The sequence below is a fragment of the Acartia tonsa genome, chromosome 10 (assembly GCF_053477335.1).
Source record: "Acartia tonsa isolate MP-2025a chromosome 10, ASM5347733v1, whole genome shotgun sequence".
In the NCBI taxonomy this organism is placed as follows: Eukaryota; Metazoa; Arthropoda; class Copepoda; order Calanoida; family Acartiidae; genus Acartia; species Acartia tonsa.
Genome location: NC_137269.1, coordinates 9424519 through 9439818, shown reverse-complemented (window position 1 = coordinate 9439818; position 15300 = coordinate 9424519). Strand labels below are relative to the sequence as shown.

The window sequence follows — 15300 nt, the reverse complement described above, 5'->3', positions numbered from 1 at the left end:
TATATTATGTATATTCAGTTCTGACATTCTACAAGAGTTAATGTTCGTCTGTCATAACCTTTTCAGAGCTTTGTCATCCTTGTTTATATAAACACAAAGTTAAAATAGAAATGTTTATTTAGATATATATAACTAGGGACTACACTGCTAGATGCCTCTAGGGGCAATTGAGTTAGTGGGGGGAAGTCGAACCTAAATTTTTATAGACACGTTGGCTTTATTGATTGGTTGGTTATTTTGTTTATCAACATTGGGCATGAATAAAAATTTTAAAATATATAAAGTAATATAAGAAAAATATAAAATAGATAAAGTATTATACAGTAAAATCGTATTGTGTTGATTGTTAAGTAGGTATACACAGGATTTGTAGATGACAACTTTATTCCCCCAAAGTTTCAATATGGGAATATAGTTACGGGTAAATTTGTTCAAGTATTTTTAAAAACAACACTTTTCTAATTGGGGTCAGTCCGTACGTCCGTAACGGTTAGCTCTTTCCGTTAATTTAGACATGTTATAACTTAGAAGTGTCCTATCGATTTCAAACTTTGCATGATGATTCCTATAAAAGTTAGGTACGACTAAGAAAGCGAAACATCTCTATAATCGTTACCCAAAAAGTCCGTACGTCCATTTTTAACATGCTGATTTTTAACTTTTTTGACAACAACTTTTTGTATGGTATAATTATCCTATTTATCTGATTGGAGTACTGATACCTGTTACAACAAGATACAATGTTATAAGCGAAACACCTATATCATCAAGTCCTAAAATGTAAGTATGTTCTTCTTTTTCAGTTATAACACTCTACAACTGTTAATATTCGTTTGTCCTACCGTTTCAGAGCTTTGATTTTATGGATATTTTCTTCCTTATTTAAATAAAGATTTAACGATCATAAAATGTACTATAGTGTAATTATTATTAACATTTAAAAACTTGTCTACGGTTAAACCTATTAATTTACGTTTCTTTGGTCAACTATCTTGAAATCAGGGATCTTAAGGGATAATGCAATTGATAAAAAATTGATCTAAATCTCAAATTGTTATGACCAAATTACCCCTACTGTAGATCAATGTTTCCAAACAAATAAATGTGAGAACGCGACTTAAAAACTTTGGGTACCAGCGTAAAATACAGTCCAATGTCCCCTCCCTACCTGTTTTAAATTTCCAGAATTCGATAATAGTCATTTCTTTCATCGTATTATAAACGGCTTTCCGCGATTATAGACTACAATTATAAGATTAAAACCAGTTTTTTTTAGCCCCGAGGTGCCTATGCTAGACATAGTTTTTTCGTATGGATGAGAACCGGTTCCTATCTACCGGATTCGAATGAATACGAGAAAATTTATAGCTCGTACTTTTGTTCCCAAAGAAATAATAAACATTATTATGATAAGACTTTACATTTTTTTTGTATATAATTCGATTTCTTAGTTTATATAAAAAATTAACAAAAAATTACAAGAAAACATTACTATTATTATTTTGATATCTGTTCCAATGAGCAATGAAATGTTTGTTTGAATATTTCTCCAGTGCTCCATTGTCTATAATTGTACTTCTTGTTCTTTCCTAAATAAGAAACAGCGTATAAAATTACGTTAGACAATACAAAAGACCAATGATAGGCCAGTATACAATTTACCAATGGTCAATTACAATGTATACTGGCCTATCATTGGTCATTTGTATTGTATGACGTCATTTTTATTGGTAACTATACGCTGTTTACTAAACAATATTTGAATGGATTACTATTTTTAGATTTATGAAAGCAATTACTGCTGTTCTAAAAGTTTTTAGCTGTGCTAAAAGCTTAATAAAATTACTTTTAGCTGTTCTATAGCAGCTTATGGGTGATAAAAGCTGTTTATTTCAGCTCTATTTACGTTTGTGTTAGCCTCTAGCATTTATAAGAGCTGTCATGTCATCAGCTATTTATGAAATGAAGTGATGCCAACAGAAAGAAATTACAGCTGTTCTTTACCTGGATGCCTGTTGTTAGAAGCTTAATAGCAGCTAATGAAAAAAAGCTGTTTTATCTCAAAATTTAATGGTGATAGCTTCTAGCAATCATATAAGCTGACCTATAGCAACCAATGAGAATAATAAGCTGTTTTACCTGAAAATCAGTACTTTAACAGCTGATCAACAAAGAGTTTTATTTAATGTATGCAGCTATCACAGCTGTTCTTTACCTGAACATCAGGTGGCAACAGCTTGAGAGCATCTCTGCCAGCTGCCCCCATTGCCAGCAGCTGAACCATACAGGCTCTCTCCAGGTAGTAGAGATCATCAAATGCTATTGCCACAGAATCTGCCACAATCAGGGTTCCGTGGTGGCACATCATCAGAATATCTCTAAAAGTAAAAATCTCTTAAAAACAGGTTGTCAAGACAGTGCGTTCTTATTATGCTAATTGCACCTATTATAAACTTCCCAAAAAAGCACACGTCCCATATGAAAACAACTTAAAGCTTGTCTCAGTATCGTTTATTATGGATAAACCATCAAAGAATTCAAACTATAAAAAATATTACAATTAATTTCACAAATCATACACATAAAAACAATAAATACATATCACTAATATGGCTGACCGAAAAGTTAAAGGCATACGGAGAATTTTCCTATTTAATATCAAATTCAATAATCATTATCATCATTATAAAGATTAGACGGACAATTTAATTCATCATAAAATTAAAAGCATGAACTGAATAATACATTTTTCATTCCATTATTCAATTCAACAATAAATATAACGATCAATTCTGATAGATGCATAATTGTAGATAATAGTGTAATTAAATTTTTAAATATCATGTCCGCAGACAAAAAGAAATATTGGCATTACACATGAAGAAGTGCAAATTGGACTGTAAATCATACTGGTCCTCAAAGTTTTAAAAACACGTTCTGCAGGTGGTAAAAATTTTCTTCCAAAAATTTGTATCTACAAAAAGGGGTAATTTTGTTCATTATAATGTCTTTTCGTTTAAGATCCTTGCTTAAACCTATAAGGTTTATATCATCTTTTTGATTATTATGACAGTACATACTAAATGGTTTTGACTGTGTATATACTAACTGAACCTCTTTAATCCATTCCTTAATTGATTTAAGTTAAAACAAGGATAACAACATCTATAAAAGCGAAGCTCTGAAACGGTAGGACAAACAAACATTAATACTTGTGGACTATCAGACCACAATAATCATAATATTATGTTTAAAAAGTTATAAAAAAAAAACATATTTATAATGGACGTGCAGGCATTCTAGTAATGATTATAGAGTTTATACGCTTTCTAAATCGTACCTAATTACCAAAGGAATCAATATGTAAAGTCTGGAATCGATAGGACAATTCTAACCTGTTTAAATTGATAAAAAAAAGTAACTGTTTGTGACGCATGGACGGACCGACCCTAATTATAGAAAAGCTTCGCTTTTAAAAAAGAGCTTACTTATCCCCAAGAACACTGGCAAGTCTTTTCCCCTCTTCCTGTTCTACAGCGGGTTGGTAGCCATTGTCATATGCTACCCGCCCAAGAAACCTAAAAAGTTGAAAAAAATATAATAGTTATTTCTCGCATCGTATTATAAACAGCTTTCCGCGGAAATAAAATGTATAATATAATATAAAACCAGTTGTTTGCACTGAGATGCCGAAGGAACAGCTAAAAACTGGTTTTCATCTTATGATTGTACAGTTTTTTATTCGTAAAAACACTAAATATAATACGATGCTGGACATAGTTTTTTAGTATGGATGAGAACCGGTTCTAATCCATGGGATATCAATCGGTTTCGAATGAATATGAAAATATATTTTCTTAGCGTTTGACATACCTATTGCATGCTTTACAAAGCTGAACAGATTAATAAAGAAAGTTAATAAAAGATTGATGTTGTGTTGACCTTATCGAAGAGTTAAAGAACTCTTGATAAATTAACAAATTTGGGTTTTTTGGAGGGGTGGTTGTTAAACACGATCCATTACCATAAAACAACACAGCATGAAACATTTTTTGAAGGTCTTAAAACTTATAACTATGAGATACATGATTCGATTGGCATTATGGATATCATTATATAAATATAACAAAAACTCAATAAACCTGAATGACGTTAAAATTGATTCTACTGTTATTTTGTCAGATGAGCAACAGTAAAAGACAGTGGAGATGAAAAGCATTAGCCCCTAAACAGGCGCAACTCATAACCATGCATTGTTAATACTTCGTGGAATCAAAACTTTTGGTTGTTTGTTATTTTTTTTTATTAGCCTAATACCTCTTGTGTTTGACAGAAAGGGAGAGATACGGCTACCCTTAGTTATGCTTAACTTTTGGACCTTATGGACAGCAGAGTGCCTATATGAGGTAATTGATAGATAAATTGAACCTGCATGAATTTTGATGAACCATCAACAGAGAAGGATCTTGTAGACAACCCAGGGCAGTAGCATATGGAGTGTGGGTGTGCATAACAACTCTAAAAAGAAGGATATCAATATCAATAAAAAACGAAGCTCTAAAATCAGAAGAAAGGACACACAAACAATAACTACTGCACTGTCGACTGTCAGAACTTAATAAGTGGAACATTATTAAACAAAAGTCTAAACAAAATCGTACCTAACTTTTATAGGAAACATAAAACATATTGGGTATAGTCCCTGTTAAGGGGCGTTTCTTTGTATTTTCACCTTGCGGGGGGCTCTAACCCTTCGGTGCAATTACCTAACCTAACCTAAAATAACATATCGAAAGCTACTGTGAAAATACACGAAACACCCCATGACGTCAGGGGGTATCTTTTCTCCTTCCCTTTATCTTTACCTCTACTATGACGTCACTAGAATAGGTTGGCCAAAAGCGGTGTCATCTTCCCTTATTTTCCTAGGGCACTATAGACAGCTACGTGAGTATCTGTTAATTTTATCATTTAATACCTATATTTGCGACAACTTTTGTTAATTAGAATCTTCCAATTTTTAACATTTTCAAAACGGACTGGTACGATACTCACTTTGCAGATGGGCGTCCTTTTCTAAGACCCAGATGGATGGAAGCTGCGGATAGTTCGGGCTCCCCTTCTCCTTCCTCTATATCAAAAACACAGATGACTTCATTAAAATTGTGCTTCCCCTATGCCCCTTCCCCTCCATTTCTGGAATAATTTTAAAAAGGAAGGCCAGTTAGCTTACCTTTCTGGGGGGCCCTATTTCTGCGGAACCTATAGAAATGGTTCACAGGTTCTCGGGACAAACTGACAAAAAAAAACCTTATACTTTACTTGCATAATAGGTTATTTCTATTTTTAGTTGTTTGGTCAAAAAATTCATTTGAAAGGATATAGACTTCCTTGTTTCTACTATCTATAATACAAATTAGATTATTGTCTATCTGTCTGTCTGTCTGTCCGTCTGTCTGTCCGTCTGTCTGTCCGTTTGTCTGGCCGTCTGTCTGTCTGTCCGTCTGTCTGGCCGTCTATCTGTCCGTCCATCCATCCGTTCTTCCGTCCGTCTGAAGTTTAATATCTCAGTAACGAATGAAAATATTAGATTCTACTCTTTAGGGAATATATATACTGGTCCTGTGTTGGTTTTAAGTAATTTTCTTGGGAGGTGGGACATCTACAACCCATCCAAAAAAAATACCCTTCATTTTTTAGACAGTTAATTTGAAAAAGGTGGTTGCAGCACCAAGGGTACTTACTTTTTTTTTAATTACCCTTTGAGGCTAGGAGTAAAGCCACTAGTTAATTATAATTTAAAAGCTTAGTTATAATGACAAAATCTCTTTGTTTATATATATATAAAAAAAAAGCTCTTACCGACCCCTCCATCTGAATTTAAACCAAGCAGACTACTGGCTGTGACCTAAACAATTAATTCAATTACGGTTCTCATCCATACGAACAAATTATGTCTAGCGTCGTATTATAAACAGCTTTTTGCAGATATACAATGTGCAATATAAGATTAAAACCCGAGATGCCAAAGGCGCAGGATAAAAATTTTTTTTAAAGAATCCACCTCTGGATATTATACGAAGCTAGACATAGTTTTTTCATATGGATGAGAACCGGTTCTAATCCACTGGATATTAATCGGTTTATATGAGAAATTTATTTTAAATTCCCAGACCCAAAATTTGAAGGATTTTTTATTTTACTTTATTTAGAAGGTGACGTAATTAATTTTACTTAGCTTTTTTTTCTGACAACGTTTTTTTTGTTATTAGAGAATCTAGAATAAGTATATAAAAGTGACTTAAAAATCAGCTACATAACGTTATAAAAATGAGAGAGATAAGAGGAGAAGTGGGAGAGAAAACCCCTAGTAAAGAGATGGATAATCTCTCATTTTTATGACGTCAAATAGCTGATTTTTGAGACACTTTGTAAAATACATGGGTTTTTTTTCTGTGCTTCGCTATTCATGGATGTTGCTATTCTTGTTATATTATTTTTTACTATTTTAAAATATCAAAATATATCTAATTGGCAATTAGTCATTATTGAAAGAATTTTGTAAAATTAAATACAATTTAATCACTTAAAAATCAATATTAAAACTTAGACCTATAAAACAAGAAAAAGATATTTCTTAAATAGGAAGATATCATCCATCATTAGAAGTTATACAGATATACAGTGGTGAGCACAGGTTTTTGCCACTATCACGGTTGGTTTTTTATTAAATGAATAAGTTAGGGTACAATGTTTGGCACTTTCGATATAAGTAAATGATAATAAAAAACCCATAGAATGCGATAATAACTTCAGAAAAATCGAAGAAAATAGTTTTCATACTTAATTAACGTTTTTAAGCTTTTCTTCAAAAAGTTTAGATAAGATGCCTTTAAAAGTCATCTATGATTTTGTCAGGGATAAAAATGTAACTTTAAAATAAGAATTACAACATATTTTTTCAATTAGTACAAAGTAAAATTTTGAACATTTTATTGATCAGTATATTTTTTAAAATGTGAAGTAGAAACCTGAATATTTTATCATGAAAATTGTGTTATGATTTGATTGTCTGCTAGATTACAAGAAAAAAGATACTGACAGTACTTGTTGGTTCTTTTAAAAATATTATGTAGATTACGTTCAGAACCCCTCTTTTTGCAACGTTATTTCAATAGAACAGAGCCGTAGTCTTAGTGTACTCAATATCTAGACAGCCAACCATTGTTTTAGAATTGTTCAATTTTTTTAACTTCTGATAAAAACAGAATTAATGGTATTTTTGTAAATATTATACCTCCAAGAAATGGCTATACTTCCCAATCATATGTTGTGTGATATTTAAGAGGAATTATTTTGATATAATGTCATTAAAATATTCGTTGAAAAAAGTGCTATTCTAGCTTATACTTTACATTTTAATGTGTATGATAATTCAAATAAAAGATAATGAAGATTTATATTATATTTAATTGTTATAATTATAAAGAAAAACCTGGAAACAGTAAAAAACTGACTTTATTTTATTGACGTAGGGAAAATTTTGTCAAATATTTGAATAAAAAAACAATATAAAACAAAATAAATTATTTTTAATATAGTCACAAAAAGGCTTAATGAGTTTAGGAAATATTTCATTCACTATCATGTCATTTAAACTCTATTACACAGAATAAAGTGTAAAAAGATGTTCTCGTTTTAATTTTAAGTAATTTCAAATGCATTTTAATACCTTTTAATGATTTATTTTTTGAAACATCTTTTTATAAAATGTTATTGATTTTTGAAGTTATATGTTAAAATGTTTTTAAATTTTGTTAACATTTTGTTTTAAATGTAGAAAATTGGTAATTCTAAACATTCAAATAATGATTTTATTAAATTTTCATCACTTAAATTGCATGTTTGATGAAATTTTCAACTGATAATTCAAGAAAAAGAAAGTTTTATTATATTTTACTTTGAAATGTTAAAAAAATATAATTATTGTCAAAAATGTGGAAGTTATACTTTCCTCAAAAAAAGACCTAAAACATGCAAATTAACACGTGTAATGAGATTTTTTTTCTTTCAGGTTTAATTTTAAGTAATTATTGATATTTTTTTGTAAAAAGGATTTTATATAAAAAGTTTTTTTTTTTAGTGGTTCTAAAAAAGGTTGCGAATTTATGCAATTTTCTTGCAAAAAAAATTTTCTAGGATTTTAAAAATAGCAAAGGATGTTATTAGACGTACTTACAGATACAATTGCTAAGTCATTTTGGCCAAACACTAAAATAAAGTTTTTACATCTGAGGGTCCAACCATGACTACCCAAGATTTTTACACCCCTTTTAAGCACAAATCGAGGGGGATGTAATACAGGTGTAATGTTATGTTTATAATCAACATACTTAAAAGTAAAAACAAGTGTCCTTTATTGGTAAATTGCCCCATGAAGCGCGCATGTTTTTTTTGCACACTGCCTTTAAGATTATAGGTGTATAAATTTTTAACTTGACATCCCCCTTGACTATTTTAGTAGGTGTATCATGAGGGTGTTTGGGGGTGTCGGGGGGGTTTAAATCCACTTAATTTTGCCAGGTGGTCCATACACTCCATATTGGGGGAATATTGAAACAAAGTTAATTATAGAGTAACTGTGCTATTAAAAATATTTGTATTAATATCTCAGATTGACATCTTTCTATATTCAGCCTACCAATTATCTCATACAACCTTATAATCATTTCCTATATAGAAATAATAGAATAAATAAATTATTCCAAAAAAAATATTTGTTCCCTAAAATGTGATTGATAAAATAGCCTAAAACAGGTGTAATTTTAAAATTATTACGTAATGTATAAATATAAAACAAGACATATTTTGCTATAAAGGATTTGAAACAACAATAAAGTCCTCTTGCTTTATCTGTTTATATTTAATAACATATTATTTGTCATGTAGAATGTCGTATTCAAAGAAACTAACAGATTGCGGCATTAATAAAGCATTACCCCAAAAGGTAAAATTTATTCATAAATCAATAAAAGTTGTTCATTACTTGACCCCATTTTTTTTTAATTTAATGATCTATTTATCTTATATTTATTTATCTATCTATGAATAAAATCCTAACATATAATCATAACCTAATAATATTCCCTAATATTAATTTGTTTCTCATACAGAGGCTTTGGAATGGGAAAAAATTTTAAATAGATGAAAAATGTTTTTACTTTGTATAAAAGAGAAAATATAGGTTAGGGGTTAAACAAGGATGACAACATCCATAAGTAGCGAAGCTTAAAAAGTATTGATGGATATCCGGAAAAAATAAACTATAGAGCAGTTTCATAAAAAAAAACACTAAACTAAAAAAAATCACAAAACCTTGTAAGATTTATGTATGAAAATCAAGGAATCGTTCTAGCACCACAATTAATTGACGAATCTTAATGAAACTTAGTGAAAATATGAAAAAACGTAACATAATTAAATCAATGAAAATTTCAGCCTTCTAACTTTTATAGGGGCCGAGAAAATCACGTTTCCACCACTGCATTACTGACCGACAGGCGGACGGACATTTCTAATTATAGAGTAGCGTCGCCACTAAAAAGCCAGTAACTTTAATTATTGGTAAAAATTTAAAGAATACATAACGATTAATGGAAGCTTTACAAAGTGTGTCAAAAAATCAGCCATGTGACGTCATAAAAAAGAGGGATGAGAGGAAAATTGGGAAGGAAAGCCCCTAACAAAGAGATGGATAATCTTTTTTATGACGTCACATGGCTGATTTTTTAAGATACTTTGTAAAGCTTCGATCACGGCTATTAAATTTCTGTGGTAAATAGTTAAAGTTATCTATAATACAAAGTAGAACGATGTCTGCCTGTTTGTTTGTTTGTCTGTCTGTTTGTTTGTAGCGAAGGATCTCGCTAACCGCTGAACCGATCGGGTTCTCCTTTACAGGGTAGCTTCTCATAGGTCCCGGGAAGGTTTATAACTATTTTCTTGGGGGGTGGGACACCCCCAACCCCCCCCCAAAAGTGAAATCCCCCACCAAAATTTTTTTTTTTATTTTCTTTTTAAAACTAAAATTGAAATAGTGGGGTCGACTACCCCCCCCCCCCCAAAAAAAAAAATTCCCCCCCCCAAATTTTTTTAAAAATCTAAAATACGAAAAAATTGGTTTGATCAAACCTCTTGGGTAAAAGCCCCTAGAGGCTAGGGGCGAAGCCGCTAGTAATAGATATAGAATACCTGGATATATTAAAAGGGAATTTTTTTTGTCCATTTATGTTGCTAATAGGGACCTCATTTGTTAGTCTATTCGTGCATCCAGTAAGTGGAGAGATAATGTGATAAAGGTCGTAAATGGGGGCATCGTTTTTTTTATCCAGCTGGGAGTATTACTTTATTAGAATTCATGAAAATATGGTGCCACATCCAGGTAATTTTATATTGTTTAAAGTAATACTGAATGCAGAATACGAAAAAAAAACCAACAAATCAAGATTTAACAGAAGTACTCAAAGTATTGAGTATAATTTACTGTCTAATATCCCCTCCCTCCCTGAAGAAAAGATATTGAATGAGAAGGATTAGATAGATAGATAGATAGATAGATAGATAAATAGATAGATAGAGAGGGAGAAAGAGAGAAAGAGAGAGAGAGAGAGAGGGAGGGAGAAAGAGAGAAAGAGAGAGAGAGAGAGAGAGGGAGAGAGAGGGAGAAAGAGAGAAAGAGAGAGAGAGAGAGAGAGAGAGGGAGAGAGAGGGAGAAAGAGAGAGAGAGAGAGAGAGAGAGAGAGAGAGAGAGAGAGAGAGAGAGAGAGAGAGAGAGATTAAATGAGACGGATTAGAGAATATTTAGATTGATAAGTAAATAAAGATTCTTTGTATTATTGAGTACCTACATTTTTATAACTCAATATTTTATTATTTGCTCTCTTTTTGTCAGATTTAAAAGCAAAGCTTTTCAAAAATTTGGTCATGTAATTTGTATGTTAAAGAGTTTGAAAACATTTTAATGGCAATTTTTTTTAAAAATTGCCATTAAAAAAAAGTTGGCGGTTTAAAAGAAAGTGTTAGAGTAACATACCATCTTGTAGTTTTTATTGAGTAGGTAATTCTTTTTAATTATTTTAAATCGCTGCAACTACTTTAATAAAAAATGTTTTTTTATCTTCGATTCTCATTCAAGTCTTAAGCCTTTACTTACATATATGCTAAACAAATTACATTACTTTGTTAAAACTTCGCTTCAAATTTTTGATCTTATTATTTGACTGTTCATGTTCAGCTGTGGGAAACTATTTAAATCCTGACATAAAGATGTTTGCAAACATTTGATCATTTGTCATTTTGCGGATTGCATTTTTTTGCGCAGCTGTAAGTTCTTTTCGTCCGTCCGTCTAGAACAGAGTCAAACAAGAACGAAAAATGTACAAAACAAAACAAAAAAGGTCTCAAATGCAAATGTTTTTGTGAAAAGACCTGTAGAAATACATTAAAAAAACGGCTACAAACCATAAAATTAATTAATATATTTGTGCATTACGTTTTGTGAGACATTAATTTCGTTTTTATCCCGGTTAATATTCAGTGGTAGTAAATCAGATTCGGAGCCGTGTAAAAATAGTTAATTATCACATCGTATTACAGACAGCTTTCCGCGGGTAATAAATTTTTAAAAATCTAAGATTAAAACCAGTTTTGAAGCAATACTTAAATAATTTTACCTCTCCCCAATCAAGTCCACCACCATTATCCATAAAACCTTTAAAAAATATAATTAGTGGGGCTAGTTAAAAAACAAAAGTTTCTACAGCAAAAAATAATCATTATTGAAATAGGATGTATTTTACTGCTATTTTACCTACAGAAAAAAATATCCTTCCTTGGAGCTATAACAGTTATATGTTCAACTTGAACCAGGAGCATAACCTCCTCCCCATTCCTACCATCCTTCCTGGGAGCCATAACATTTATATGTTTACCTGGAACCAGGAGCATAACCTCCTCCCCATTCCTACCATCCTTCCTGGGAGCCATAACAGTTATATGTTTACCTGAAACCAGGAGCATAACTTCCTCCCCATTCCTACCATCCTTCCTGGGAGCCATAACAGTTATATGTTTACCTGAAACCAGGAGCATAACCTCCTCCCCATTCCTACCATCCTTCCTGGGAGCCATAACAGTTATATGTTTACCTGGAACCAGGAGCATAACCTCCTCCCCATTCCTACCATCCTTCCTGGGAGCCATAACAGTTATATGTTTACCTGAAACCAGGAGCATAACTTCCTCCCCATTCCTACCATCCTTCCTGGGAGCCATAACAGTTATATGTTTACCTGAAACCAGGAGCATAACTTCCTCCCCATTCCTACCATCCTTCCTGGGAGCCATAACAGTTATATGTTTACCTGGAACCAGGAGCAAAACCTCATCCCTATTCCTACTATCCTTCCTGGGAGCCATAACAGTTATATGTTTACCTGGAACCAGGAGCAAAACCTCATCCCTATTCCTACTATCCTTCCTGGGAGCCATAACAGTTATATGTTTACCTGGAACCAGGAGCAAAACCTCATCCCTATTCCTACTATCCTTCCTGGGAGCCATAACAGTTATATGTTTACCTGGAACTAGGTGCATAACCTTCTCCCATTCCTGCCAACCCTCCTGGGAGCCATAACAGTTATATGTTTACCTGGAACTAGAAGCATAACCTCCCCATTCCTACCATCCCTCCTGGGAGCCATAACAGTTTATATGTTTACCTGGAACCAGGAGCATAACTTCCTCCCCATTCCTACCATCCTCTCTTGGAGCCATAACAGATATATGTTTACCTGGAACCAGGAGCATAACCTCCTCCCCATTCCTACCATTTTTTTCTGGAATCCATAAGAGTAATATGTTTACCTGGAACCAGGAGCATAACTTCCTCCCCATTACTACAATCTTTCCTGGGAGCCATAACAGTTATATGGTTACAGGTACCCTCGTTTAACTTCATCTCATCAAGCAACCTAAAACACAGAATGTAATGATGATAAACAAAACTACACCTTTTATAGATTAAAATTGTTTGTTAGTGGTTTAGATATCTATAGTACCCAAAGTTTTTGAGCTTACGGATAAGAAACAATGTTATAAAACTTTAGGTACAAGAGTCTCTTGTCTTTAGGTTTTGATATACTATCATAAGATACTTTATAGTATCAAATTTACTCTATAATTCAATTTGTCTTTTTGTCAGTCCGTTCGTAACGCTATGTGGAAAATGTGATTTTCTCAGCTGCTATTAAGGATAAAATTTTTAGTGAAGATTCTCCATAATTCATTGTATAATTTACTTGGTCCGTCGGTCTGTCCGTCATGCCTAAACATAAAACCTCTTTTTTTATGAAAGGTTTCGGGATTTTCAATGCATTGAAGAATAGTCTCTCTTTTTCTCTTTTTCTTTTTATGACAACTGAACATCTACTCCTTGTTGAAAATAAAACAAGTATGACAACATTCATAAGTATCGAAGCCGTCTCTCTTGAATAAGAGCAAATTTAAATCATGAAAACTTAAAAATCTAGGAATTGAACTAGCACCCCAACCAAGCAGAGCTCACTAAAGCTTAATAGAAGTATGCAGAATTTAAACTTATTTAATTCTTGAATAGGAGTCGAGAAAATCATGAAAATGTAGGAATCAATTGACGAATCTAAATAAAACTTGGTGAAAATATGAAGATAGATAATATATTTAATCCCTGAAAATTTCAGTCGTCTATCTTCAATAGGAGCCGAGACAATTACGTTTCCTCCAAAACGTTTCATACGGATATACGGACATTTCAAATTATAGAGTAGCTTTGCTACTAAGAATATGAACCTGTAAGACAATGCCAAATGTTGGCGCAGCCTCTTGTTTTCAACAACCGCATCTTAATAAATTGAATTAAAAAACTATTTAAAAACTCATAATAGTTATTTATTGCATCGTACTATAGACAGATTCCCCCTTGGTAATCTTGTTTTACTTTCAAACTGATTGATATCCGGTGAATAATAACCTGTTCCCACCCCTACTGAAAAATCATGTATATACAATTTCCTACTAATTAAAAATGACATAGAATAAAAATCACAAAATTTATGCAATAAATAGGCAACTATTTTTTATCAAAATATTCTTATCTTTTGTAGTTAAACAGATTGATCCAAAGAAAAGTTTATACCTGTAGAGGGTGTCAGCGCTTCGGAACCTGTGCTTATATTTCGTTTCAACAAACGTGTACATCTAAAAATAAAATAATTTTTGGTAGCACAGCCACTCTATGAATTGGTCCCTTTCGTATATATTAAGTACACAAAAGCATACACCTATACATACAACCTTACAGCAGAGAATCATAAGATATTTTTTACATTTCTATAGAACAGTTTGCGAAGCTATGTCATTGGTTACAAACATTGGATTTAAACAAAAACGATCCTTATTAAGGAAATTAAACCAAATGCATATTTGAAATCACCACACCTTCCCAGTACATGACTTGATTTCCAATACTTTGTTTAAGTCAGATGTGAACAGTTTCATCTACCATAAACAGAACTTATACAATAATTCTAGCCCCTAAAAAAAGCCTTCCTTTTATGATAACCTAACAACTGCAAAAGAGTTAACATAACCTATTATTATAAAACTGAACATTTACAATATATTCAACTGAATCTAACTAGGGGGTTTTAAAACATATCGCAAATCGCTGAAAAAACTTGTAGAGTTTTCGATTGTTATAATTTACCTCTATTCCCCTAACATCAAGAATTAAGGGCGCCTATATTTTTTTCCTAGGGGGGGGGGGGGGGCGGGGTTGTAAAATCTAGGTTTTAATACCTTGGTAATGTGTTTCTAAATGTATTAAATAGCATTTTTTTTTAATTTTCTGTAATGAAAAGAATAAATACATATTAATTGTAGATATTTTGGAATATCAGCAGCTCTACCAATGCTCGTGTACTTTTATTTCAATTGCTGCTCTCGACTCGGTTCTTTGTAACTCTCACTGAATTATTTTTAAAAGCGAAGCTTTTCTATAATTAGGGTCGATCCGTCCGTCCATACGCCCGTCCGTCACAGACGGATAGCTTTTTTCGTTAATTTAGGCATGTTAGAATTGTCCTATCGATTTCAAACTTTGCATGGTGATTCCTTTAGTAGTTAGGTACGATTTAGAAAGCGTAGCAACTCTATAATCATAACAAGAATGTCCGTACGTCCATTTTAAACATATTGATTTTT

The 15300-nt window shown here is 32.2% G+C and overlaps 1 protein-coding gene across 2 annotated transcripts; it reads right to left on the bottom strand.

The window, feature by feature from the left end:
* Nucleotides 1–1463: 1463 nt before the first annotated feature.
* On the bottom strand, nt 1464–14946 carry LOC145329351 (putative aldolase class 2 protein CC_1201). Of its 2 annotated transcripts, XM_080173412.1 has the most exons (12): nt 14896–14946; nt 14234–14295; nt 13888–13939; nt 12997–13031; nt 11991–12062; nt 11733–11770; nt 5863–5908; nt 5056–5131; nt 4429–4518; nt 3489–3578; nt 2216–2378; nt 1464–1589 (listed from the first exon to the last, which is right to left on the bottom strand). In XM_080173412.1, exons 1-12 carry the CDS (start codon nt 14928–14930, stop codon nt 1476–1478), a joined length of 873 nt encoding a protein of 290 aa, XP_080029538.1. In that variant the 5' UTR covers nt 14931–14946; the 3' UTR covers nt 1464–1475. The 2 variants fall into 2 exon arrangements, with proteins under 2 accessions (XP_080029538.1, XP_080029539.1); XM_080173413.1 differs by lacking the exon at nt 11991–12062 and having other exon boundaries at nt 12925–13031.
* Between the last annotated feature and the right edge of the window lie 354 nt (nt 14947–15300).

Coding starts and splice junctions, on each gene's coding strand:
- LOC145329351 (XM_080173413.1), bottom strand. CDS start 14,930: ATGCTATTTAATACATTTAGAAACACATTACCAAG. Junction 11,771..12,924: donor AGTTATGCTCCTGGTTCCAG/GTAAACATATTA, acceptor TATTTTTTAAAG/GTTTTATGGATAATGGTGGT. Junction 4,519..5,055: donor AAAGGACGCCCATCTGCAAA/GTGAGTATCGTA, acceptor CCTTCTTTTTAG/AGTTGTTATGCACACCCACA.